This window comes from Plectropomus leopardus, chromosome 4, assembly GCF_026936395.1.
Source record: "Plectropomus leopardus strain MGB_pleo_1.0 chromosome 4, ASM2693639v1, whole genome shotgun sequence".
Taxonomy (NCBI): domain Eukaryota; kingdom Metazoa; phylum Chordata; class Actinopteri; order Perciformes; family Serranidae; genus Plectropomus; species Plectropomus leopardus.
The window spans coordinates 2,954,380-2,980,643 of NC_142179.1; the positions used below are offsets into that span (position 1 = coordinate 2,954,380).

At 37.3% G+C, this 26,264-nt stretch overlaps 2 protein-coding genes across 3 annotated transcripts in view; one reads left to right on the forward strand and one right to left on the reverse strand.

Moving 5' to 3' along the window:
- LOC121967016 (ral guanine nucleotide dissociation stimulator) overlaps window positions 1-16,515 on the reverse strand; it is a 77,408-nt gene extending 60,893 nt beyond the window's left edge. The window contains exon 1 of one of the 2 annotated variants that reach the window (XM_088076315.1): window positions 15,904-16,515. In XM_088076315.1, coding sequence (XP_087932441.1) covers window positions 15,904-15,924 — 21 coding nt within the window. In that variant the 5' untranslated portion in view covers window positions 15,925-16,515. Of the gene's footprint in view, window positions 1-5,365; window positions 5,599-15,903 lie in introns of those variants that run through there. The other variant, XM_088076312.1, reaches the window with a different exon arrangement.
- Window positions 16,516-18,510: 1,995 nt separating this feature from the next.
- Window positions 18,511-26,223, forward strand: ptges2 (prostaglandin E synthase 2). Its single transcript, XM_088076316.1, has 7 exons — window positions 18,511-18,846; window positions 19,651-19,839; window positions 20,714-20,769; window positions 21,642-21,794; window positions 22,465-22,665; window positions 23,392-23,509; window positions 24,613-26,223. Exons 1-7 carry the CDS (start codon window positions 18,550-18,552, stop codon window positions 24,739-24,741), a joined length of 1,143 nt encoding a protein of 380 aa, XP_087932442.1. The 5' UTR covers window positions 18,511-18,549; the 3' UTR covers window positions 24,742-26,223.
- Window positions 26,224-26,264: the final 41 nt, after the last annotated feature.

Sequence of the window (26,264 nt, forward strand, 5' to 3'; positions counted from 1 at the left end):
TTAGTCTGATTTAATTGTTGATGGTTAGAATAAGACTCTCTCAGCGTTGACACTTTGATAAAATACTTCCTCGCAGAATCGACACTTCACAGAGAAAATTATCAGCAGTCTGCAGACGTCCGTTCGTTTCCTTCAGAGCCGACTGACAGTTTGACAGCTCGACGCTCGGCAGCTGAGAACGTTTGGCTGCTGTTAAGCTCAGTTGTGTCTGGCACGGTTTTAAGCTTAAAGATTTTAGCGTTTTAGTCGCCCACAACAGCTGCAGAAATGACCGAGAACTTAAAAAAATGTATACGTATCTATTCGTCCTGCATATGGACGGAGTGTATCTGCAACCAGATGTGTGAAATTTTGCCATAATTAGTGTACGAATACTTGAGTTATCACGTGTCAGGGTTCCCACGCATTTTACAGGACACAATTTCAAAACTTTTCCATGACTTTTCAAGGGTCCATAATCATAAAAGAAAATTGTCTGGCCCTACTTGGGAACAGAGGGAACGTGAGGAGAAAAAGAAACGCACGTGACGCTAAATAAAACGCACACTGACACATACTAAAGCTACGATATGTCGACAGACACACAAAATAAATTTGTTACCATGTAAACATAAAATTGAAGGTCATCCACAAAGAAATACTCTAAATTTCATTACACACAACAAAATTCCATGATTTTTCCAGAACTTTCAATAATTTGTACTAATTCAACGACTTTTCCAGGCATCCAAGTGGACGTTTGTGCCAAATTTTGGGGAATTTCCTCAAATCTTGATATATTAAATATTCACAAAATGAGACAATCACAAGATCACAGTGACCTTTGACTAGAAATCATAAAAACTAATGGACCATTGATTAATCAGTCATTAATCATTTAAGCAAACGTGAAATTTAATCAGTTAATCGATAGGCTATGCTGTGCTGACAAAATATTTGCAATGTGTTGTTCTGAAACATGACAAAATTTGGTTTTTATTTCTTTCAACAAAATGGGGAGAAGGCAACGAGCATCTTAATGACACTTTGCCCAAAAAAAAGCATGAAATTAACAAAAAGTGACAAGAAAATTGCCTTAAAATAAGCCAAAACAAGGCTTTTTGGAGCCGCTTCACATTTTACTGTAAAATGCTCTAATTTTACGGGAAAAGTTATAGTAGTGAAACTGCCAAATTCAAACAGTAATGCTTTTCCAAAAAACAGTAAATTACCGAAAGTCTCGATGCGTCCTGGAACCAATATTACACTGTAAACCCAAACACCGCCAAACTCTATTGTATAATACTATAACAAATGTATATATAATAAAGTATATAGTACTAGTATAATACTGAAGAAATTTAACGTACTGATACTGTAAAATAACAGTAGAATACTGGAAACTACAGCTGCCGGTAGTTCACCGTAATTTTATGTAAATATTTATTACAGTGAAATTGCTGTAAAATTGTACCCAAATTCTTACAGTTATGTACAGTTTTTTTCTCCAAAATACAGCAAAACACTGTAAATTTTGATGCTTTTTTGAGCCAATATTACAATATTACACTATAAACCTCACATTTCACTGTAGAATACTGTAATACATTCGACAGTGATAAACTGTAAAAGTAATTTACAGTAATGACTCTTAAAATACCGGCAGGACTACAGCTGCCACTATTTTACCGTAATTTTACAGGAAATTTTGTTAAAACATAATGCCTCCAGCTTGGCTCATGCCAGCACAAAGGCCTACAAACAGGACACTACATTTCCCATAATGCACCCAGCAGCATCTCCCTCCCTGGTAAACACTGCAGTTTGTAACACAGGCTGTCTGTTATAACTGCGCCGTCTTCAAGTCCGAGCTGAGATAACCCCGATGACATCACTCTGATGTCATCAAACCTGACAAAGCTCCTTCACAGACGACTTTAAACACGTGTTTTGGCCGCCCGGTGGTTGACCTTTAGTAACCTTTAATGAAAAACAACTCTTAATGACTTCACGTCTCAGCTTTGTTTGCACCAAATCACCCAGCCGGACTGAACACCACGACAGACTGAGCGCAGGACGAGCGAGTGACCTCATTTGACCCCAGAAGAAGAATTCAGGCCACTCGAAACACAATCGGCCGAGAGACGGCGAGCTGGTGCGAGAACGAGAGTGAAGAGCCGCTCACGCTGACAGCACAGCGGAGAATCAGACATGATGAAATATTATAGTCAGAGCGCGTTTCATACGACAGCATCCGCCTCAGGTGCCGTTCAGACGAGGAAACATCAACAACGAGCTCATCAAGCTCGCAGGAAGCAACGGGACGTGATTTCAGCCGTTAGATATCCAGATGTTGAATATTTCCACAGGTGGAGTTTCCAGACGGAGCTGCGTTCACAAGCCTGTTTTCTGATAATCATTATTTCAAGGTTCATACGGACAAAGTCAAGTCAAATTCAAGGACTTTCAGGGATTTTTTCAAGCACTTTTTTTTTTTTGAGCTAAAATATTTTTCTCCACAGCCTTTACTGAGGGAGATAACACACGCTCCAGGGGCGAAAAGTAGCTTTTTTTTATTAAACAAGCTGTGCATTTATTTGTTTTATTGTTTTGCTAGATGGCATATTATTTTACTTTATTTATTATTTCTAATATTTTTATATAGTACTATTTGATTTGTTATCTTTTTTCTTACCTTTTATCTACTATTTATTTTATTTATTTGTTTTACTTATTATTAGTAGTATTAGTAGTATATTTAATTATTTTCATCTATTTATTTATTGATTATTTATTTATACATTTTAGCCTGTTTTACAAGATGATACATTATTCTATTTTACTTCATTGTTTTTAAATTTTTTATCTAGTACTATTCGTTTGTTATCCTTTTACTTACTTTTTATCTACTATTTAGAGTATTTTATTTATTTATTTATTTTACTTATTATAATGACTTTTATTATATTTATTTATTTTCGTCTTTTATCTATAATATTTTCTTCTGTTTCTGGTGTTTCCTCACTTCCGCAGTTCCCAGTTTTAATGAATTCTCTTATTTTAGTGCTTTAATTAATTACTTAGTCCTGCTTTTTTTCTGTGTTGCAGTTTTGCTGGTATGAAAAGTAAAGTCGGATTGATTGACTGACTTCGCCAAAAGTAGGTGTGAATCCAAATTAACACAAGTTTAAAGGAAAACCTCATTATTTTGTATCTATAATAATTCAGACTGTAGCTTTAAGAATTTCCCCTTAACTGAACTGTGAGGCATTCAGGTTTAATGTCGGGCTGTGCCCAATTTTTAAAAAGGGCTCCGCCAATCGACAGTTAATCAAATGTTGATCCGCAACAGCAGAAGATCCGTCTGTTGTTTTCAGTCGTTTATTAACGAGCTGACACGGACACGCATTCATCAGGCGCTGCGGGATTATTAGAGACACGACCCAACATGTCAAAATATCAAAGGGCACACACCCTTCTCTGCAGGGAGACAGTTGCCAGGGTGCGCACACACACACACACACACACACACACACACACACACACACACACACGCACACACACAGAGAAATACACACAAAGCTGCATTCACACCAAGATGTCTTTGTTTTCTCTTCAGTTGCGTCAACATGAACAAGAAAGAACAATGAAAAACGAACTCTGCAGATACAAAAAAAAGTCCCCATATGTTCCCAAGTGAAGAAAGCAACCTCAGGTGACAGATTCTGATTTCTGACAGCCAGAAGCAAATCCAGGTAAACACGTCTCATCACCTGAGGGCAAACTGAGAGTCAAGATGAGGTGAAAAGACGACAAAAACTGCATCCGATTACTGCATCCGCTACAGATTACAGTTGGAGTGAAACTCTCTAACCGGAGGAGCCGACAAGTTCCCAGAAACTGCTCATTAAACTCGCTGTGAGTCATGTGACTTGTGTTTACGAGTCCTAATTGGCTGTTAATTGGTCCGAGGTGTGAAACGAACCAAAACAAGTACAGAAAAGCAGCAAAATCAGCTTCTCTTCTCTGGATCAGACCAGGAAACAGTCGTCCTTTACATCCACGACGACACGTTTTATGCACACTGAGAAACACACAAATGATAAAACACACACTTATGTATTATTGACACACACACACACTCATACAATATTCATTTACATCTGTTAAAGTGCACAAATAAACACGTGCGTACAGCTGCAGGCCTGCACAAAGACGATGACACATGGGTTCCTGAAGCGTGAGGCAATTTGGACTGGACCACAAAAAACATGAACCAGGTCCCAAATATTCATTCAAGGGTCATACTCATTTTAACCAATACATTTTCATGACTTTTCCATGACTTTAAGGCAAATTTTCAAGACCCTAAACTCTCATCAATAACTGTATCAATGGTTCTTTATCTGTTCTTTTTTCATTATTATTTAGTAGTTTTTTTAAATATATATCATGTACAATATATATAAAAGAATGCAGATTAGAAATGACTGTTTAAGTAGAAGTTAAGGCCTGTTTGATATAAGAGAATAGGGCAGGTGTTAGAATAAGATGGAGGCATGTCAAATCATTTTTGCAAATCATCATAAGCACTGGGGAGGGACTTGTGTTTTTATTTTGGCTTTAGGGGAGGAAATACAACTTTAAATAGCTGCATTGTGTATTTAGTTTACTGCAGATTTTTAAAATAAAACATGATGGCAAGTTCAGAATTTGGGGATATATCTATTTTTTTATTTTAAAGAAAACATTATGGTGATTTTTATTTTTGGTCATTTTAAAGAACACATTTTGGCATTTTTTAAATTTAAAAAATGTTTAAAGAAAACATGTTGGTGATTATTTGGGTCAATTTTTTCAACCTTTTAACTAATTTCTTACAGTTACATTTAATTATATTCAATTAACTTGCTTGTCATGCTCTTCCACTGTTTTTTTTTTCTTTTTTTTAGAAATAAAGTTAATTTGCTCAGGTTTAAAGAGGTTAACTATACAGCATAAAACACAGTATTTTGTCTGCTAAAACTGCATGAAAACATACATTTAATTCTCTGTTTTTGTGACGGGAATGATTATAGAGCACCAGCCCATCCAAACACACCATCCTACATGCACACACACACACACACACACACACACACACACACACACACACACACACACAATAAATACATATTTAAATGCAATGTACAGCGTGTCACTCAGACCGCAGACACGCACAGATAGAAACGTGCGTGTAAACACACATGCACACACGTCATGCAATTTCACTTGAAAGCATGCTTCCAGACACACACACACACACACACACACACACACACACACACACACACACACACACACACACACACACAGAGCCAGCTCTCTGCGGTGTGTCGGAGCTCACCAGGTCGTCCAGGATGGTGACGGGGAAATCGAACATGCACATCCTGACGGGCTGAGCCAGGGCTCTGTGCAGGCTGAACAGGGACTTGGCCTCCATGCTGCACACTGGACGCACCGCGCAGCCGCCGCTCGACCCACAAACATCCACCAACAGCGACAAAAAATACTAAAACACGAAAAAAATAAAGGAGGAACTCCCCAAACTGTCTGTTCGCTCTGCCTCCCAGCGAAGACTGCGAGAAAAAAAGAGGAACCCCTCCACCTCCTTCCTCCTTCCTCCTCCTCTTCCTCCCTGTCACCAGCAAACCCTGCGCTCCCCTCGCCCCCCTCCCTCCTCCTCCTCTCGTCTGCCCTCCTGCCTCCTCGTCGGGGAGCCTGAGCCGTCAGCAGCTGCTCCCTCGCCTCTCCGTCTTCTGGAGGTTTTGCCCAACAGCTCAACAACAGCCAGCTGTTGAGCCGCGACCGCAGCGTGTCTGCTGTTCCTGTCTGCAACGGTCACACTTTCCACACAGCCGCATTCAGACGGAAAAGAAAGAAATGCAGCAGGTACACAGAGGGGCTCAGAGTCGCCGTCTTGGCTCTGCTCAGCTTCATTACGCTGCAGCGATGAAATGAGGAGAGCGGGGCCGTCAGGCTGTCTGGGAGCCCATTAAACATGAAGCAGGGTGACCGCTTCCCGGGCTCACGGATGAATCAGCGCGCATTAATGTTGCTGCTCAAACGCACAACCACACGCTCCCGCAGGTTAAAACTGTGTTTTGTTTGTTTGGGCTTTTATCTTTCTGGTATTAAATCTCTGACGGGGTTTGGAAAGTCAGTGCCGAGGTGTTTCTGCACTGCACCTGTTAAACATCCGGAGCACACCTGTGCATCAAACACTCGTGATAATTTAGCGCTCTGCTGGGCGGCACTCCTTTCTCTGTCTGCCAGTGCGGCAAATTTAATTTAATTTACTGTCAATACAACCTGTTTAAAGGGACACAATATGTTGATGACTTTACAAGATGTAAGATAGGAATACGATACAGTACAAGACCAAACGATGCAATACCACACCATACGATACAAGGAGACAATATACTAAGATACCAAAGATAAGAAAAGATAACTATAAAATCCCAAAAATATACTACAAGACGCCATTAGATACCAGTAAGATTAGATATGATAAGATAGGACAAGATAAGATAATTCTCCAAAAATATGATAAAATATCAATAATATAAGATAAGATATTATGATGCGATACGATACTAATACAATTTAGTAAGATAAGATAAGAAACAATAGAAGATAAAATACGATAGTATAAGATACCAATAAGATACAACACCAATAACATATGATACAATAAGATACCAGAAATATTCAATTAGATGAAATACAAATAACATAAGATACAACATGATACAATACGATATGATACGGATACAATAATATATATGATATATATACATAATAACTAAGATACTGATAAGATACCGAAAACATGAGATACAATGAAATACGTTACAATACCCGATACCAATACGATACAATAAAATAAGATCAAATAAGACACAATTGAATAAGATAAGATATGATAGGATATGATACCAATACGATACGATACAATGCGATATGATGGGACATGATACAATACAATTCAATACGATACACTAAAATACCTATAAGATAAGACAAGACAAAATAGAATAAGATTAGATATGATAGGATATTACACCAATACGATACAATAAGATACAATACTGTACGACACGGTACAGTGTGATACGATATGATATGATTCGATACGATACACTAAGATACCTAAAAGATAAGATAAGACAAGACAAAATAGAATAAGATTAGATATGATGGGATATTATACCAATAAGATACGATACGATACGATACGATACGATGCACACATTGCCAGCCATGTAACCAGGTGAACATTAAGTGTTCATAAACATCCAGAGACAACCTGTGAATCAAACAGTGACGTCTTCGTCCAGAGATTGTTGGTGATAAAGTTAACGCTCTGCTGTGTGGCACTCCTTTCTTTGTCTCATTGTGCTGCTTTTATATCGAGACACATTTAACTTATTTACTGTGAATACAACCTACAAAATAAGATAAAACTGTATGTATCCTTCACATTTGGTTATTTTTGGGCACAAAAAAACTCTCAAACTCTTCGGTCAATTAAACCTTACTTTAGTTTCACAGTTCTCTAAAGAAAGTGCACCGTATTTTCCTCATTGAGGAACTACAGAGCCATCAGGTGTTCAGGTAAATGTTAAAGCTTTCAAGATGAATCAGTAATGAAAGTGAAAATGTCACAGATTATCACTTTGAATGTGCAGAAGTCACACATCTGAGTGCGAGTGACGTTTGTGTAAATCTGCCATTTGACGGCTAATCTGACAGCTGATGAGACATTTCTGGGGACAAACTAGGTCAATCATTAACTGGCCAGTTAATAAGCGGGATTTCTTTTTTCTATTATGGCTAAAAACAGACAAAAAATGTTTAATAAATACATATGAAGTTTGCAGACAGTCTCACTGTATGAACACATCAAGAGCTGCAGCAATTAATCAAATCCACAGAAAATTAATTCACTATTTTAATGATCAAATAACTGTTTAAGTCTTTTTTTATCCATATATCTGACTAGTTCATGCTTCATAAATAAGCATATTTGAAGCTTTTCTTTCTCAAACTTGATCAGAAACTGAATATCCATTTGAAAACGTCACCTTGGACTGTGGGAAATTATAAAATGTTTTCACAATTTTTCTGTCATTTTATGGAAAAAATGTTAAATCAAAAAAATATTCTGAAGGTTAAATCATTAGTTGCAGCCCTTTACACAAACATAAGCTTTAAGACCATCTTATTAATTATATGAAAGCCATTTATTGCAAAAAAAAATTTACGCTCACAAGGTCATATTTCAGGTGATTCTAAAAAAGCCATATTTCACAAAACTAAAATGGAAACACTTTTTTTTTTGCTTTTCTGGGTCACATGATGCTACATCTATGTGCTCGTCAGCAGGGAGGAGCAGGAGCGACAGGAGCTGTGGTTGCATCACATAACTCAAGCGGAGAAAGTCGAGCAAATCATCCAAAGGTTTTGGGATTCAAAATTCCTCTGTGCTAATGTTTATAATATCCGTTACCATGGTTACTGAGATGCTATCATCAGAGGAGAAGTTGCAGAACATCACTGTGGAAATATTGCAATTGTGTTTTATCAACATTTTGAAAAATATTACGCAAGTTTTGCGCAAATCTGTAAAGGAAACCGGCCTAGAGAGAGAGGAGGGTCTGTCTCCAGATCCTTCTCTTACACTCTCGGTGTCCGTGGTGGCAGCAGGGTTGTAGTCTCCACTGGATGATGTAAAATACGTAATCCTGCAACTAGGCGGTGGTTAGATGGAGGAAAGTTTACCAGAGGTCACTGACACATACGACCTCACATTATTTGGATGTAAAGCTGGCTGAAAACAGCCTTCCCTTTAAGTCCTTCGGAGCACGCAGGCGAGTATGACTCTGATGCCGCCTGTTTTGCAGCCACTCTTTGGTTGTAAAAAATATTTCTTGAGGCTCCAGCTTAATTTGCAAAGTCTAGTTTAACTGGAGTTTCATCATCCAGGTGCACTTCACTGCATCGATAACGTTTCATCACCAAAGCCTGCAGCAGGACTCCTGCAGCGTGGAAACTGAGGCTGAGAAACCAACTCTTCACACAACATTTACCGTCACAATAAACTGAAGACTCTCAGTCTGCCTTGTTTTCCTGCTCCTGTGTATGTGAGGGGTTCCCCGCAGCAGCGGGACGCCATCAGAAACACCTTCCCCTCAAACTGGAGCCTGAAACAGCCTCCTGCAAACTCTGGCTAATATTTCTACTCACCCTCGTCGTATATAGGTCACAAAGCTTTTACCCCAAATGCTTGAAACCGTGATCGAAAGGAAGTACGATTGCTTTGACCTGATAAAAAAAAAAAAACAGCCTCAGAGCTGTGAAAACGTGCCTGTGTTTTGTTTCTGAACGCCTCTGAGGTTCTTTTTTTATCTCTATCGCACAGGCCACGCTGCTCTGACCGCTTCTGTGCTTCATCATCGTGCAAAAACTGCAGTTTAACACACAGGCTGCATAACTACCGTGTCTTTATGGGGGATATACTGCAAAATAAAACACAATGATTCTGCAAAATGAGCAAAGACGCTCCCGCGTTCTTAATTTTGAAGCGTCTCTGTCTTTCTCTCGGCTGCTAATATTTGCATTTTCACAGGACAGTCGGTCTAAATATTTCAAGTGTGAGCTGGCTCCAAGTCCGGGCCTGTAGACTCGGGGAATTTAAACAGCAAACAAAGGCAGACCCTGATTCACATGCAAATGACGTCCGACGTGATTTAAGAGTACAGCGGCGAGTGGGGATGAAACGCTTTCAGAAAAACATGGAGACAGTAAAAGAAAACGACGACGAAGAAGAAGAAGAAGAAGAGAGCGCAGCTGAGGGGAGACGAGAGCGAGAAGGCCCGAAACACCGCTGGGAACTGCTTTCAGATGCAGAGGCCGTCCCACGGCTGAATACTGTAGGAGAGCCGTCGTCATGGAAACAGGGAGGCAAAGCCGGCTCTTCATAGGGCTACATAAGACCGACCCCTCCCCCCCTCTTTCCTCCGCCACAGACGCCCAGCCAGGACAGGAAGCCGGACAGTAACCTGCAGGTCCACTTCCTGTGGACTCGGACAAAGACAGGACGGGCGGCGCAGGAACACAAGACGTCAGAGCATCTTCTGCAACACGTGACGACCGCAAACCGTCATCACATGATGTTAGAAAGAGTCAAATTATGTTGGTCTGAATAAAACTGGACTTTTAAAACTAATGTAAACATGTTAGTCCGATTGGAAGTCAACGTCTCCCCCGCTTCAAAAAGTGGCTTAACGACACGGTGTCTTGTCTTCAGCTCGAGCAGATTCGGTTCACTCTGTCAGACTCTCCGCCGAGTTTCAAAAGATTTGGGGTCGTTTCATCGAGCATATCAGGAGGAGAGACCGCAGTCTGTGAACTGAACGTCCTGCTCAGTACTCGGACTTTATTTCTGACTCCAGTTTATGAATTGTCTCTGTGTGTGACTGCGTCAATGATTTGAAATGTGCACATGTACATTTTATTTTCTTTGGTTTGACTGAGTGCTGGCAATCTATTTATTTTAATTTTTAACTTTTGTTTGTTTCTTTTTTGCTCTTCTGTCCATTTTTATCTACTTGTGTAATTTTTATCCTCCATGTGAGCAAAAACGAAGCCCTGTGTCTTCATTTGGTTTCATCCTGTGACAGCATATTTATTTTTGGTTAGGTTACATCTTTATTTACATTTTGCTTCTAAGAGACGCGCTGAATTCACGTGAAGAAGAGTCTTATTTCTTAAGTCTTATTCTGAAGTAAAAATTGGTTAATTGGCAGAAATGTAGCATAACAGGGAAGTGAAAGCAGCGCTGTTTAACTGTAAAAGTGCCGTCAAAATATTTGTAAATAAATAATAATAACAACATGATTGGTAAAAAAAAAAGATAAATACTTCTACCATGTACTTTGTATTATAACTGTAATCTCAATTACAATGAAAAATAATTGTGATGATCATTTTGGCCACAGTCGTGCAGCCCTGCAACAGGTGACTAATAATCAGAATTTGAGAAGTGAAAGTTTAACCCGAGGCCGTGGGTTCAGTCCGCACGGGGAATCAAATAAATCGAGCACACAGAGTCTGCTGAAGCGTGCAGCTCCGTGTTTGCCGAGCTCAGATTTTATCTGGTGTTTTTGTCCTCACAGCTTGGTGCTTTTGTTCTGCTCTTTAGCTGCTTTGGAGGAGAAATTGTCTCCAAGTCCACAAATTCACAAAGGAAAATGTCGCGAGGTCCAAAAAATGTCAGTTAAATAGTACAAAAATGTGCCAAAGTCAAAGTTCATGTCCTTAACCCTTTGCCACCTGAGCAAATGGGCTTGATTCTTTTTAAAAATATGGACAGAAATGTCCCCAAAAAAAGAAATTTGTTAAAAAATAAAAAAAACCCTGAATGAGCATAAAAAAGGAAAGAAAAGAAACAGAAAATGACCTAATAAAACAATAAAAAATTAAATAATAAATATAAAAAATATTAACAGTTTTTTCTGTTATTCAATTAATAAAATCAATTAATTAAATAAAATATATTAAATGTATTGCATTTTTGCAATTAGCAATACATTTCAAAGAAAAGTAAAAACTGAAAGAAATCATAGTGTTTTGTGTTATTATCATTATTATTATTATTTGTATTATTATCATTATTAATAATAATAATCATTTATTATCATTATTATTATTGTTATTATACTTTTTTATTGTTGTTTGTCAAGCAGATTTCTGTTTTACATGTACAATTGTAAAGTTTTGAATATGCTAAATCAAAAAAAAAAAGAAAAGTAAACTTTAAAAAAATAAAATAAAAGAACTGAAAGAAATCGATAAAAAGCTGAATGTGCAGCAGGCGGACTCGACGTTTCTGGCCTGCAGAGTCTCTGGATGGAAAACCTTCACTTCGCTCAGCGTGAACACGCCTGCGAATGATTACAGCGTCTGAGCGCACAAATCTGATCCGGTCATTTGGAAATTACAAACGTGGACAGTCGGCCTTCAAGAAAAACAAATTAGAGCTGAACAAACAGCTGACGACGAGCAGAGCCAAAGCAGTCTGAGGGAGAAACCCTCAGCAACAAGTCCCAATGTTTCACCGCTCAGTCCTGCTGCCACATTTCTCCGCTGCACTAAAATGCTTTTGACAAGACATTTCAAGGACGAGCCCTTCCTCCGCACACACAGAGCTAATGCCTCTGGAAGAAAAAGACGAAAGAAAGAAGAAAGAGGAAAAAAGAAAGACGAGAAAAGAAAAAAGAAAGGCCCTCGGGACTAAAAACTGAAGAGAAAATGTCTGATTCTTGTCACATTCCATCAGACAAAGACGTCAGATGTGGAGTGAAGTCAAGCTTCAACAACAGCAGAGTGCTTTCTGGAGCGCCGCCGCGCACGAAAACGTGAGCGACAGAGAGAGTGAACAGCTTTATCTGCAGCTCCGACAATAGTGAGGGAAAGAAAAGGCAAATAAACGTCTCAGAGGAGGATAAACATCAATAATACCAGCGAGAGGAAACAGGATTTAGGAGGAGGGCGAGACAAGAAGAATAAGAAGAGGCTGTTTACAGTCGAAACCAGCGTGTGTGTGTGTGTGTGTGTGTGTGTGTGTGTGTGTGTGCCTCACATCTCACAGAGAAACATCCACAATGACCTTTGACACCGATAAATAAACCGTGCAGCGTGATAAATATTACAGTTTGGATTTGCAGGAATATATTGGCAGAAACTGAACATCATAGTGTATAATTAATATAAAACCACCTGAAAATAAGAATCATTATGTTCTAGTTAAGTTAGAATGAGCCGTTTACAGGAATATATCATTATTTTGCGCTGCCATGTTTCTATAGTAACCCAGAAGGGACAAACTTAACACTGGCGACAGATCGGGACATTCACATTTTTAATCGTAGCGTGAAGCCCGTGTGCACTGAGCAGCGTCAGAAAGATTTTTTAGATGTGAAACTATTTTATTCTGCTTTTTTAAAATCAGTTTTAATCAGCTGGAAGAGCCCGACGCAGATAATTCAGCTAAAAAACTCCTGAACGTCTGATCTTAAAGGTGACGTTTGTAAGACTTATAGGGTGCCCCAGTAGGGTGCCAGGTGGCCCCCCAACCATCCAATAATTCACATTAAAAATAAAGTGATTCACACTGAGAACTGCTCTTGTACTTTTAGTACACATAAGGTGTCAGAGTGAATAAAACAGCATCAAAATAAAGCGTGTTGATCAAAAAGGTGCCAGTGGAGAATCTCCACACTTTATGACAGAGGTCCTAGCTAAGATCCTAATGTCCAAAAATCCCTGAAATTTCCTGACATCCTAGCAACGTCCTAAATCCCAGAAATGCCCTAAAATAAAATTTTTAAAAAACAGCCAAAAATTCTGTAATTGTCCTAAAAAACAAAAAACATCCTAAATTAAAAAAAAACATCCTTACATCCAAGAAATGTCGTAAACTTAAAAGAAAATGCTAAAATCTGTGAAATGTCCTAAAATCCCAGAAATGTCCTAATATCCGAGAATCTTCCTGTAGTTGTAGAAACGTACTAAAATAACAGAAAAACATCTTAAATTTCCAAGAAATATCCTAATATCCGACAAATGTCCTAAAATCTGAGAAATGTTGCACAATCCTAGAAACATCCTAAAACAAAAAACCCATCCTAAAATCCTAGAAATGTCCTAAAATCAAAGAAATGTCCTAAAATCCAAGGAACATCCTACAATCCTAGAAACATCCATAAAAAATCCTGAAATCTGAGAAATATCTTAAAATCCTACAAATGTCCTATTGCCGAGAAACATCCTAAAATCGTAGAAGTGTCCTAAAATCTGAGAAATGTGTTTAAATTTGACAAACATCCTGAAATCCTACAAATGTCCTAAAATCCTAGAAACGTCCTTAAATGTGAGAAATGTCCTAAATTCCAAGAAATTAACTTTACATTACAAATCACACAGCTCAACTATTAAGGGTTAATTCAAAGACGTGTTCAAACTAAATGTTTCCGCTGCCCAACGAGACAAAAAATGCTCACAAAGAGTCAAAATGCAACATGTGACGAGGTCGTTTTTAATGTGCCGTGAGTCTAAAAGGCTGAAGACCATCAGTCCACAGCAGGTAAGAGATTAAGACAAATATCCGTCATAAATTAGGCCCCAAATATGGTCAACGCAAGTCACACAAATAACATGTCAAAGTACAAATACATAATATTAAGTAAATATAACGTGCAGTAAAATCAGCTTTCCTAAACCCACATGCAGCCAGAAAAGTTTAAACTAATAATGAAAACCAGCAATTTTGGGGTATTTTTTGCTGAATAAATGATATTTCATCCACTTTCTACACCCACTTATTCTGTTCAGGCCTGGAGCATATCCCAGCATGCACTGGAAGAGATGCAGAGTACACAAACACGCTCACGGCGGCTGGAAACTGCAGATTTTTCCAGCTCGCTTCAAGAAAATCCACATAGAAACAATTAATCAATATCAAACAATTAATAGGGATTGATTAACTCCTGCTGGGAGACTAATGGATTAACGAACACGAGACGTCCGAGGCTCTGACGCGTTATTGACGCGTTATTGACGCGTTATTGACGCGTTATTGACGCGTTATTGATGTTTCAGCTTTTGTCGTTTATGGTCACTGATGCCGGGAGGAAGTGTTTTTGAATTTTTGTAATGATATATATATATTATATATTTTATATATATTTTTACACACTTGACATACTCAGTATATTCTATATATATATTTTACATCTTTAAATTTTACATATTGGTGTGAAATTGAAGCACAGTGCACATATTTTTATTTTATATTTTTACGAATGCATTTTTGATATTATGTATATTTTGTGTTTATAGCTCTATTCCATTTACATTTTTATTTTATTCTTATTTTAATGCTACTTATATTTACTTCAGTTATTCTGAATGTATGTCATCAGAGCAACTGAAGGAATCACAATTTCCTCAATAAAATATCTCTGATTCTGATTAACAATAAAATAAATCAATAAAATTTGGATACAAGAAAAAGCAAAATAAAAGAAAATGTTTTTTAAAAAACGTGTACTTTTGAAAATATAAAAAAGTTAAATGCAAAACAAAATACAAAAAAAAGAGCAATAACCAAAATGCATACTTTTGAATACATAAAAAAATTAAATAAAATATTGAAATTGCATACTTTGATGTATTAAGTAGTAAAATAAATAAATATAATCAAAATGCATACTTTTGAATATATAAAAAGTAAAATGAAATACAACAAAAATTTAAAAAATCAAAAATGTATACTTTTGACTGTAAAAAATAAAATAAAATAATACTACATAATTTAAATATATGAAAAATAAAGTAAAATAAATTCTTTTTAAAAAATTTAAAAAATAAACCAAAATAAATACAAAAAAATAAATTTAAAAAATGCATACATTTAAATATATAATAAAGTAAAATAAAATAAATGAATTAAAATAATCAGAATCGTATAATTTTTAAATACAAACTCAAATCAAACACAAATTTTAAAAAAAGTCAATCTAAAAAAGTGCAAATTCACAGTAAGATAATATAAGAAACCTCAGAAAACAGGATGTAGGCTGAAAAACACAGAGCCATTTAAATCAGAGCAGAGACGTGAGGATGGGGGAGGTTATACTGATGGAAAATATGAAAAAATTATTGATCACCCGAAGAACTGATGCATTAATCCTCCGATTGATCCGATACAAGCTGTTAAAAAAAGCTCTAATGGACGCCCTAATAACCACATACACACGCAGATGCCTCCAGGTGTGCATCTTTTTAAACAGATCAATAAAAATGTTATTTTCTTACCTGTTTTTCCAGCATGATCATTCTCTCAGTATCATGACCTTCATGGAGTTTGTGTCCATGCGAGTTCAGCTTCACCGTCAGATCTCCTCTGCCAGCATCTCCCAAAAAAATAACCACAAATGACAAATAAATATATATTTAAAAAAAACGGCGTGAGCTAGCTGCGCTCGGAGGCTAGCAGGCAGCTTTTTATCCTTGACAGAAATGTCCTCAGCGGCTCCAGCATGTCTCGACATCCATCACTGAGGAGAAAATGAGGAATAAACGGAGGATTTTCGGAGGAAAATCGGTGAAGGAGGAGAAAAAAACAGGCTAGCTGAGGGCGAGCTAACGCTAGCAGCTAGCAGGCTAAACCTCAGCGATTATCAAAATTTTATTTGTCTCCTGCCGCCTTCATCCATCGCAGCTCCGCGTCCCCCCGCCTTCAGTCACAAAAACACCCCGAGAAAGTGTCCCCCAGCTCCGGCTCTCAGCGCTGAATCCGCGCCGCAGCTCGACGACGACATCCCAGCGAGGAGTGGTCGGCTCCGGGGAGGACGTGTGCGGTGTGACCCGGGGAACAGAGATGCTTTAATGGATGCTGCTGAGGGGGATCTCCGCACTGAAGACGAGACGCTGCGGAGGGAGAGACGCGTCTGAGAATAACGACGCTCCTGAACGCAGCACAGCGAGCGAGGCCGCGCACACGATCCCGAACACACCCCAGGACACTTTTAATACATTTATTTAATTATTTAAAATATGAAAATAAAAAAAATTATTAAAAAATTTAAAATGCATACTTTTGACTACAAATAAAAATCACGTTTTTTTAAACCCCGGGATAATTTGATACATATATTTAATTATTAAAAAAATAAATAAATAAATAAATACATAAAGTTTTAAAAATGCTAACTTTTGACTACAGAAAAATTAAATTAAATATAAAGAAAAAAATACATGCTTGTTTTTGTTTCTGTTTGGGGTTTTTTTCTTACTCCATGACACTTTTCATACATTTATTTAATTATTTAGAATATAAAAAAAATTATTAAAAAATTTAAAATGCATACTTTTGACCACAAATAAAAATCAACGTTTTTAACCCTGGGATAGTTTTATACATATATTTAATTATTTAATAAAAAAAAAAAAGATAACATGAAAATAATAAATAAGTAAATAAATAAAATTTTAAAAATGCAAATTTTTGACTACAGAAAAAAATAAATGAAATATAAAGAAAAAATACATGCTTGTTTTTTGTTGTTTTTTTTTGGTTTGGTTTTTTCTTACCCCAGGACAGTTTTAATACACATATTTAATTACTGAAAAATAATAGACTAAAAAAAGATAAACTAAAACAAACAAAAACAAATAAAACAAATAACTCAAACAAATAACTAAAACGTTAAAAATGAATACCTACATAATGAATACATACATAACTATACAAAAAATAAAATAAAAATAAATACGTACTTTATTTTTTTAAATAAAAATAAATTAAATAGAAAAAAATAAATGAAACACTTAAAATGACATTCAATAATAAATAGATAAATACCATGCAGAAATACATATAATTGTATATATATAGAGAGAGAGAAAAGGAGAGAGAGAGAGAGAGTTTTTTAATGACCTAAAATTTAAATAAATGAACATATACACCTTTAATTAAACATTAAAAAAAAGAAAACTAGATACTAAGGATACATACTTACACAATATGAATAATAAAATAAGAAATCAATCAATAAAATCCCAATTAAATATATTTGACAAAAAACATACTTTGATTTTTAATAAAACAAAAAATACATACATTTAATTTCATAAAAATAAAAACAATAAATAAATAAAACAAATAAAAATAAGTAAACACACATACACGTAATTATATTTAAAAAATAAAATCAATATTAATTGTACTGAAGTATGTACTTTTTTATATAAAAGTAAAATCTTAATACTAGTTTAATACATAAATAACAATAACAAACAACAGATAAATAAATTGTATACTCATATGCTTTTAATTAAATATAAAAAAAAAATGAAATCAAAACAATATACTAAAGATACATACTTTTGATTATATACCAAAAAAATCATCTATAAAATGTAAAATAAATAAAATAATAATTTAAAAAATACATACTTTGAAAATATATCAAATATCAAAAATAAATAAAAAAAAATAATAAAAATTGTAGAAATAAATAAATTGTAAATTGTAAATGATTGTAGATAAAACAGATTAATAAAATAATCAAAATATTACTTTGATTTATGCGGGGGAAAAGTAAAATACATAATATAATATCAGAAAATAAATAAATAGAAATGATCAGAAATACCAATAATTCCTGCATAGTAAAAGTTTAAAGTATTGCTACAGCTCAGGTTCAGGCAAGGTTGAAGAATACTTTTTGACATTTGAATATGTTTAAAAAAAATTAATAATTAAAATGATCAAAAATGCATGCATTTATATACAAAATCAAATCAAACATAAATAGATATATATAGGGAGGACACTGGGATTGGGCCTCAGATGTTGCACGGTCCTGGAGCCTGCAGAACCTGACAGGCTCGACTCAGGGCAACACAGCCCTTTAATCGCCTTCGTCGCGGTGCACTCTGGGATTTTATGTAAGCAGCATGGCGGCCGCCTGCAGCAGAGCTCTCTGTAAGGTCGGCTGGACTATTTTGGAGTCTCCGGTCACGCGCCGGCCCGCCACCCTCTCCTACCTGGTGGGGAATGTGAGCGCACGCGGGTCCAGGAGGGCGTTCAGTACCGGCGGGACCGGGTCCCGGTCCAAGCTGCTGTCCTCCCTGCGGACAGGAGGAGGGAGCCGCAGGGTGCTGGGCTGCGCCGTCCTGCTGGGTTCAGGTCTGGGTTTGTACCAGACCGTGAGGTTCCGGATCCAGCAGCACCTGGCCGAGGAGGACACCAAGGTGAGTCCGCTCACAGGAGCCTCCGAGCGGCCGCAGTGTCGGCTGGAGTCCCGCTGAAGCTCCGGAGGGTTTTTACATGATTACCTAACTGCAGGGTCACCTCAACCAGTACTGCATATTCATACTCAGTAATACACACAAGTACTACACTTCAGGTAGAAATACACAGCATATTACACAAGTACTGCACTATAAGTACTGCACTTCAAGTAAGAATACACGGCATATTACTATAAATACTGCGCTTCAAGTAGAAATACACAGCATATTACACAAGTACTGCACTATAAGTACTGCACTTCAAGTAGAAATACACAGCATATTACTATAAATACTGCACTTCAAGTAGAACGACACAGCATATTACACAAGTACTGTTCCTCATTAATGCACAGCACATTAATACAGAAAGTTAGTTAGATCTGAATTTTAAATAGTGATAATCTATTCTACGTCTCATTTTAAAAAGCTCAGATTTGTTTTTTGGTTTGTTTTTTTCTGACATAATCATGGCGCCCCACGTGTTCAAGGACTTTTGGAAATTTGACATGTTGTCTTTTAAAAAAATCAGCATAAAAATAAATACAATAAAACAACCATTCAGAGTTCGTGTTCCTCTTCTCTGAGCCAAATTAAAAAGAAAGTTTCTCCCAGTGCTGAAAAAATGATCTGACATGCCTCCCCTTTTTGCACCCCCATAAATGAGGAACAGTCCCTAAATATATTGTGTGACATTAGTTGGAAGATAGAATTGACCTTTACTGCTCCTCCTCCTCCTCCTCCTCCTCCTCCTCCTCCTCTCAGGTCCCAGAACGAGGTCTCACGTTGACTCTGTACCAGTACAAGACCTGCCCGTTCTGCAGCAAGGTGCGAGCCTTTTTGGACTACTACGGGCTGCCGTACGACATCGTGGAGGTGAACCCGGTGATGCGGCAGGAGATCAAGTGGTCGACCTACAGAAAAGTGCCCATCCTGATGGTGAACGGAGACGTGGTGAGACACTCGAATTTCACCAAAATGTTTCCCCAACGAGGAAAAAGCGAGGGGAAAACTGTATTTATAATTACACGTTTAAAATTATTCTATATATATATGTTTTTTATTTTTATTTTCCATTTTCACAAAAAGGAACATTCCCTGACACAGGACTTCATATAAAATTATAATACTAAAAACAAATAGATAATATTTAAATAATAATAATAATAATAATAATAATAATAATAATAATAATTAAAGGTTAAAAAAAATACTACTAATAATTTTTTTTTTTTTTGAATAGTTTTTGAAAAATACAAAAAGACAGCCATTTTCCACAAAGCAGGGTCAACCACACTGACACATTTTCTTTTATACATTTAAAATTATGTGTCAGAATTATTATAATTTTTATATCCTTTTTTCAGGTCATTTACTTGTTGTCTTTTTTATTTTATAATTATTTCTTTTCTTTTTTTTTTTTTTACCTTTTTGTTTGTTTTTAAAATAAATTTCAGCTAATTTTTGTGTCCTTCTTGCTCAGGTTTAAAAGGGTTAATATGACACAAATTTCTACTTTAAAACCAGCGTTGACACTAGGGCGGCACAATATGCAGTAATAATAATAATAATAATAATAATATTGCAATTATTTTTAACTTTGTGTGGAAATTTCTCTGGATGTCTCATATTGCAGTTTTGATAACTGGATTCATTGTGCAGCCGTGATTAAATCTGAAGTCAAACTTTTTCTCTTTCATCTTAAAAAAGAGGTTTGATAAGATTGTTATGCAGAAAATAAACTGCTTTATATTTAATTTCTTTTCTCCGTAAATGTGCAGTTATTCTGTCATTCAGTTTATCTTTTTTCTCTTTTGTTTCTCTGCAGCAACTGAACGACTCGTCTGTCATCATCAGCTCCATCAAGACGCATTTAATCAACAAGTAAGTTGCAGCTTCAGTCATGCGGTTTGAAAAATAATCCGTCAGCTCACACAAAAAATGACAAAATAAAAAACAAACTTGATTTTAAGCCATGACCTTTTTTTCTTTTTTTTAAAAAGATACATCTCATCTATATAGAGATTTTTGTGCCTCCAAAACATTTAATAAATTTTAAAACATTGTTAAAAATGTGAAAACAAATCTATTTTTCATTTAAATCGTCTCAGATGTTATTGATAATCCACAGATTTTACTGTTGACAGTAGATGAATAAAAAACGTTTAGGTCCTTAAATTTGTTCATTTAAATAAAGTTTATAAAGTAAAAGGTCAGTCTGTGTGAATTATCTTCACTTGTAGACAATTAAAAACTTATTTTTACTACTTTATTTTAAAGTTAAACTTTTTGTCGTAACCAGATGTAAAAACAGAAATTATCGTTGGATTTGACACATTCGTGGGACGAATGTTTCTGTTAGAAAAAACAAAAAGCATAAGCAAATCTGAGCTTAAAGTGGCGACATTTCATTTTGAAAATAATAATAATAATAATAATAATTTTGGGCAACTTTAAAAAAAAATTTTTTTTTTTTGCAAATTATCAAGGAAAACATTTTGGCTTTTTTTCTAATAAATTTGCTACAATTTGTAGAGCAAAAAATGTTTAAAAATCTGCATCACCTAAAAATGCTCTTACACAACTTTTTTTTTACATTTTATAATCAAAGTAATTAGTCAAAGAAATGTTTGATGCTGTATCAGAGCCAAAGCTGCATCAGCTAACTAACCGTCGGCTTGGTGTGTCAGGGCCAAAGAGACAAAACTGAATATTTCTGTAATTGAGGTGCACTAATGAACCTTTTTGTCGCGCAGAGAGAAAAACATGTCTGAGATACTTCGCTGTTACCCGGAGATGAAGTCAAAGAACGACAGAGGGAAGGAGGTGACGGAGTACAACAACAAGTACTGGGTGATGCTGAGCGAGGCCGAGGCCGCGGCGTTGTACCCGGAGAAGGGGATGCAGAAGTAAGAACGCCGCAAAACACAAACTGTCAAATATAGACGACACAACGTGGAACCATCAGCAGGCTCTTATTTTGAAAGGCTGTCTGTCAGTGGCTGTTTGTTAAACTTTTAAAAAAGTGATTCCCGTCCTCAAGTTTTCTGCTGATCGAACAGTCTGGTCCACATTAGAGGTCGACAGATTATTGGCCTGGCAGATTATTTGGGCCGATATTCGTCATTTTGCTGATTATCCTTATCGGCATTTTACTTTAACAATCGACAATTTAATTAATTTAATATTGCAAAGAAAAGTGTCAACATGGGAGGAACTTTTACTTTGTAAAACCTATTCATTTTTTATTTTTTATTTTCATTGAACTTTATAAAAAAAAGTTGCTGGGAGCTTGCCGTATATGATGTTAAATGTTTGCATAGGCATTTTAAACAAAGTTTTTTGCTGGAATTTTTGAAGTTTTATTACCAAGTTTTAATTTTGATACAAGTTTTTTCATTTTTATTGTAAATGCATATCGTTATTGGTCCCATTAACTTCTAATATCTGGTATCAGTATCGGCCCTGAAGTAACAAATATTGGTCGACCCCCTAGTCCACATCAGCGAAATAATGTTTCACGATATAAATGACATGAAAGTCCGTTTTTCTCCTACGATGTAAATTGTTTTCTTTCAGGGAGGAGATGAAGTGGCGTCAGTGGGCCGACGATTGGCTTGTGCATCTTATATCTCCCAATGTGTACCGCACCACCGGCGAGGCCCTGGCCTCCTTCGACTACATCGTACGCGAGGGCAAGTTTGGTACCTTCGAAGGTTTCTTTGCCAAATATGTCGGTGCAGCGGCCATGTTTGTCATCTCCAAAAGGCTGAAAAGTCGGTGAGTTAAACACGAAGTAATGAGTTCACACACGAAGAGCTGCTTCTGTGTCTCGTGTCGCTGAAATATTTCCGGCTGCAGCTTCTGGATGTTCGGACTCGTAGTTTTTACTTTTGGATGTTGAAGTAGTGATGTCCCATCCTCGTGAACGTGAGATCTCAACAACGTCTTGAGGCGATTTCTTCAAATTTGGCACAAACGTCCACTTGGGCTCAGCAAGGGACTAATCAGAGTTTGGCAGTCAAAGATCGCGTAAAAGAGTCTGCCTCATTCTTATTAACGCAATATAAAACACAATATACGCAAAACACAATATCTGAAGAAGGCCTGAAGAGAGTTTTCTAAGATTTGTCTAAAACATCCACTCGGATTCAAGGTTGACACGATTAGATTTTGGTGTTTACAAAACATGTTTTTGGCCAAAACTCAAGAATTCAAACGATGATTACGACAACAATCCACACAAATGTCTAACAGGATAAAATAGGCCGGTTTCCATTAACCCTCGAACTGCACAAATTGAAATTGCGAGTCAAAAAAGGTCAGCAGTGACATCATAAAAACACTTTTCTGGCCGTTGGTCATCTCAGGAACAGAAGTGGAGACGTTTGTTCGAATCGATGACACTCTTCTGTGCGTGAAGCATTTTTAGACGTGGATGATTGACGGCTGCACGGACGAATACAACTGCAGGTGATAATTCCAGTCTTTTTTTTGATGCAACAGACACAACCTGCAAGACGACGTCAGGCAGGATCTCTACAAGGCCGTCAACGACTGGGTGGCCGCCATCGGCAAGAAGAGGAAGTTCATGGGTGGAGATCATCCCAACCTGGCAGACCTGGTGAGGAAAACACACCTCTCTCTCTCTCTCTGCAGGTTTTCAGGGCGGTAAGATGACCATCGTGAAAGAAACGTGGCGACATCTTTGGTCGTGGCCCTGAAACAGCGGTACTGCGTCGTAGTGAGAGAGGTTCAAGGATGGCCGTTGTCATGGTAGCGCGATCAAAGACAGTCTGGGGTGAAATTCTGACTCAGTGACCGTGGTTACATCCTACGTCTACCGACCAACCAATAGAAATGCAGCATGAAGTGACGCACTGATCAGGCGTGGCGTGCTCATAGATGTATTATAGGAAGTCTGGATACAGCCCTGCGGGCGGGGCCTCGTTTATTCCTATGAGAGCTGCTCATTGGTGCATGAAGCCAAAAAAAGGTATTTTTCGGGTGTACGGATCTCCTGGCCCACAGATCATGTGTACTACAGACTCACGGCAGCCGAGTGCGCCCGAGCGGGTAACTTCCACCAGCAGAGCGACCAACTTCTGGATTAGCGCCTCACTAGCTTGAACGGCGATCTAAAGAATTTAATCTTGCTGCTCTTTTAGACTTTCCAAATGTTATCGAACCGATGTGTTTAAATCTAGATATTGAGATGAGTCACAAAAAATTATTAACTGATTCTCAGACGTCTCTTTCCCGACTTTTTTCCATTATTTTAAATTTGCATCAGAGCGTTGCGTACTTTCTGGGGGCTCGGGCACGCGGAGTTGGCGTCTTTTTCCCAGAGACGACCGTGTCCACATTCTCCTTTCTGACACACATAAATGCCGCTGTAGCGGGGGCTTGATTTAGTTTGTTGGCGGACGGATGGCCCGCAGCGATGACGTTTTGCTCTTGCGTACTGACGTTGATGAATGTTGGTCGTAGCTTGCGATTCAGCAGGTGATGTCATCACGCAGCCTGCATACATCAAACTTGACGTCGTACCAACTTTATTAAGATCCAGTGGCCGAGTGTAGCTCAATAAACTTATAAGATTGTAAAAATCTCAGTCTGCATGTCCAGGTGTCCCCGAGTCATGGACGCTCGGTCCCCAGAGGACAAATCCTGATGAGTTTTGACTGAAAGTCTCTCAAACCAACTCCTCCATCTTCTCGTCTGCAGGCGGTGTTTGGCGTCCTCCGAGTGATGGAGGGCCTGCAGGCGTTCGACGACATGATGGCGAACACCAAAGTCAAACACTGGTACAGACGGATGGAGAGGGCGTCGCTCAACCACGAGGGCCGTGACTGAGGGCGGACAGGTGAAGGGAGGAGACCGCAGAACACCGAGCGCTTCCAGCCTCAAAAAGACTGAACGCTAACCGACCGACGCAGACGGACGGTGAGCGACGTCAGGGAGCGAGAAGTCCTGCTTCTACTGCGGAAACGGTTTGATAACGGTTCCTTCTGTCCTGATTGATTTCCTGATAGAAAAACATGAATTTAAACCTGTTAGCTGCAGATATTTACGTAGATAAAGAAATCTCACTCATGAAAATACTGTCGCCTGATAATTTGAACATTTACGAGCTGCTGCTTCTGTAGAGGAACCGTCAAACCTGCCGTTCGTTATCGGGCGTTTTACTGACCTCTACTGGTGAACTGTGGGAACTGCAACAATTCAAATATCAAATACAGTTAAGTCACATTTCCACAATGCAAACAAAACATGAGTCAGCAAATATTTGATGCAGTAATTCTGTTTTTTTTTCTTTTTTGTGAATTTTTGCTTTTTGTTGTTGTGGAGGTGAAAATAACAGATATCGTCACTAATGTGTCACGTTTTCCAAGCAGATCTGGAAAAGTCTGGAAAACTATGTTACACATTTCAAGGCTTAACAGAAATATTTTTCAGTGAAAAAACTGATTAAAAATAATTTGGGAAAACGCTGTCCTTTCACATGCAACACTGTTGTTAGTTTCTTTCTTTTCTTTTTTAAAAAAATAATTAATAATTTCAGTGGTTCTCGACCACAGATTTCAGGCCCCTGTAAGGACACAGAAGCTTACCGCATTCATGAAAAGTAAATGTACAAATCTTTTTTAATTTCTTTTTTTTGGCCCATTTTCTCTGGTAAATATCGACGGTTTAACTCAGCTTCCTCTGACGGTAAGAGAAAAGTTTTGAAAAGAAAGATAAATAGTGACTTGTACTTTACCTCAAATGGAAACTAAGTTTTAAGGGAACCAAAATGTTAATGTTTAGGTCCAATAAACTCAGATTTACTCGGCTGTCATTTAAGTTACGTTGATTTAAAGTTGAAAACTTTCAGCTCATCGCAGCTTCTTTAGGAGAAAAAGTGATTTTGGTCTTGGTTTAATAGTTTCAGTGTAAACTTTCTACAGATCAGGTTATTTTTATTTATTTCAGATGATTGTTTCTGTGTGTAACTGGTGCACGATCAGTCAGGCAGCGAGGACTCGATGAGCTCGGCGGATTGTTAATAAAATGTAAGAAAAAACTGGCGAGCTGCCGCTTTGAATGTACTTAATATGCAAACTGCAGATCAATCTCCGAATTAACTGTGTTCAACCAACTCGATGTGCATAGTTATAAAAAGGTTAAAAAAAAATAAAAGAGCAAACATGGAATTGTATTGGGGTTTTTTTATGCATGCAGGATCACAGCTTTTTGTCAGTAGTGTACCGATTTTGTTTTTCCATTAATTGTATTTTTACACAAAAGTTATCGGAGAACTACAAAAGAAACCTCACTAATAAAGCCATCAACTCAGATCTTTCCTGCACTCTTTTAAATTTCTGTTTTTACTCTTT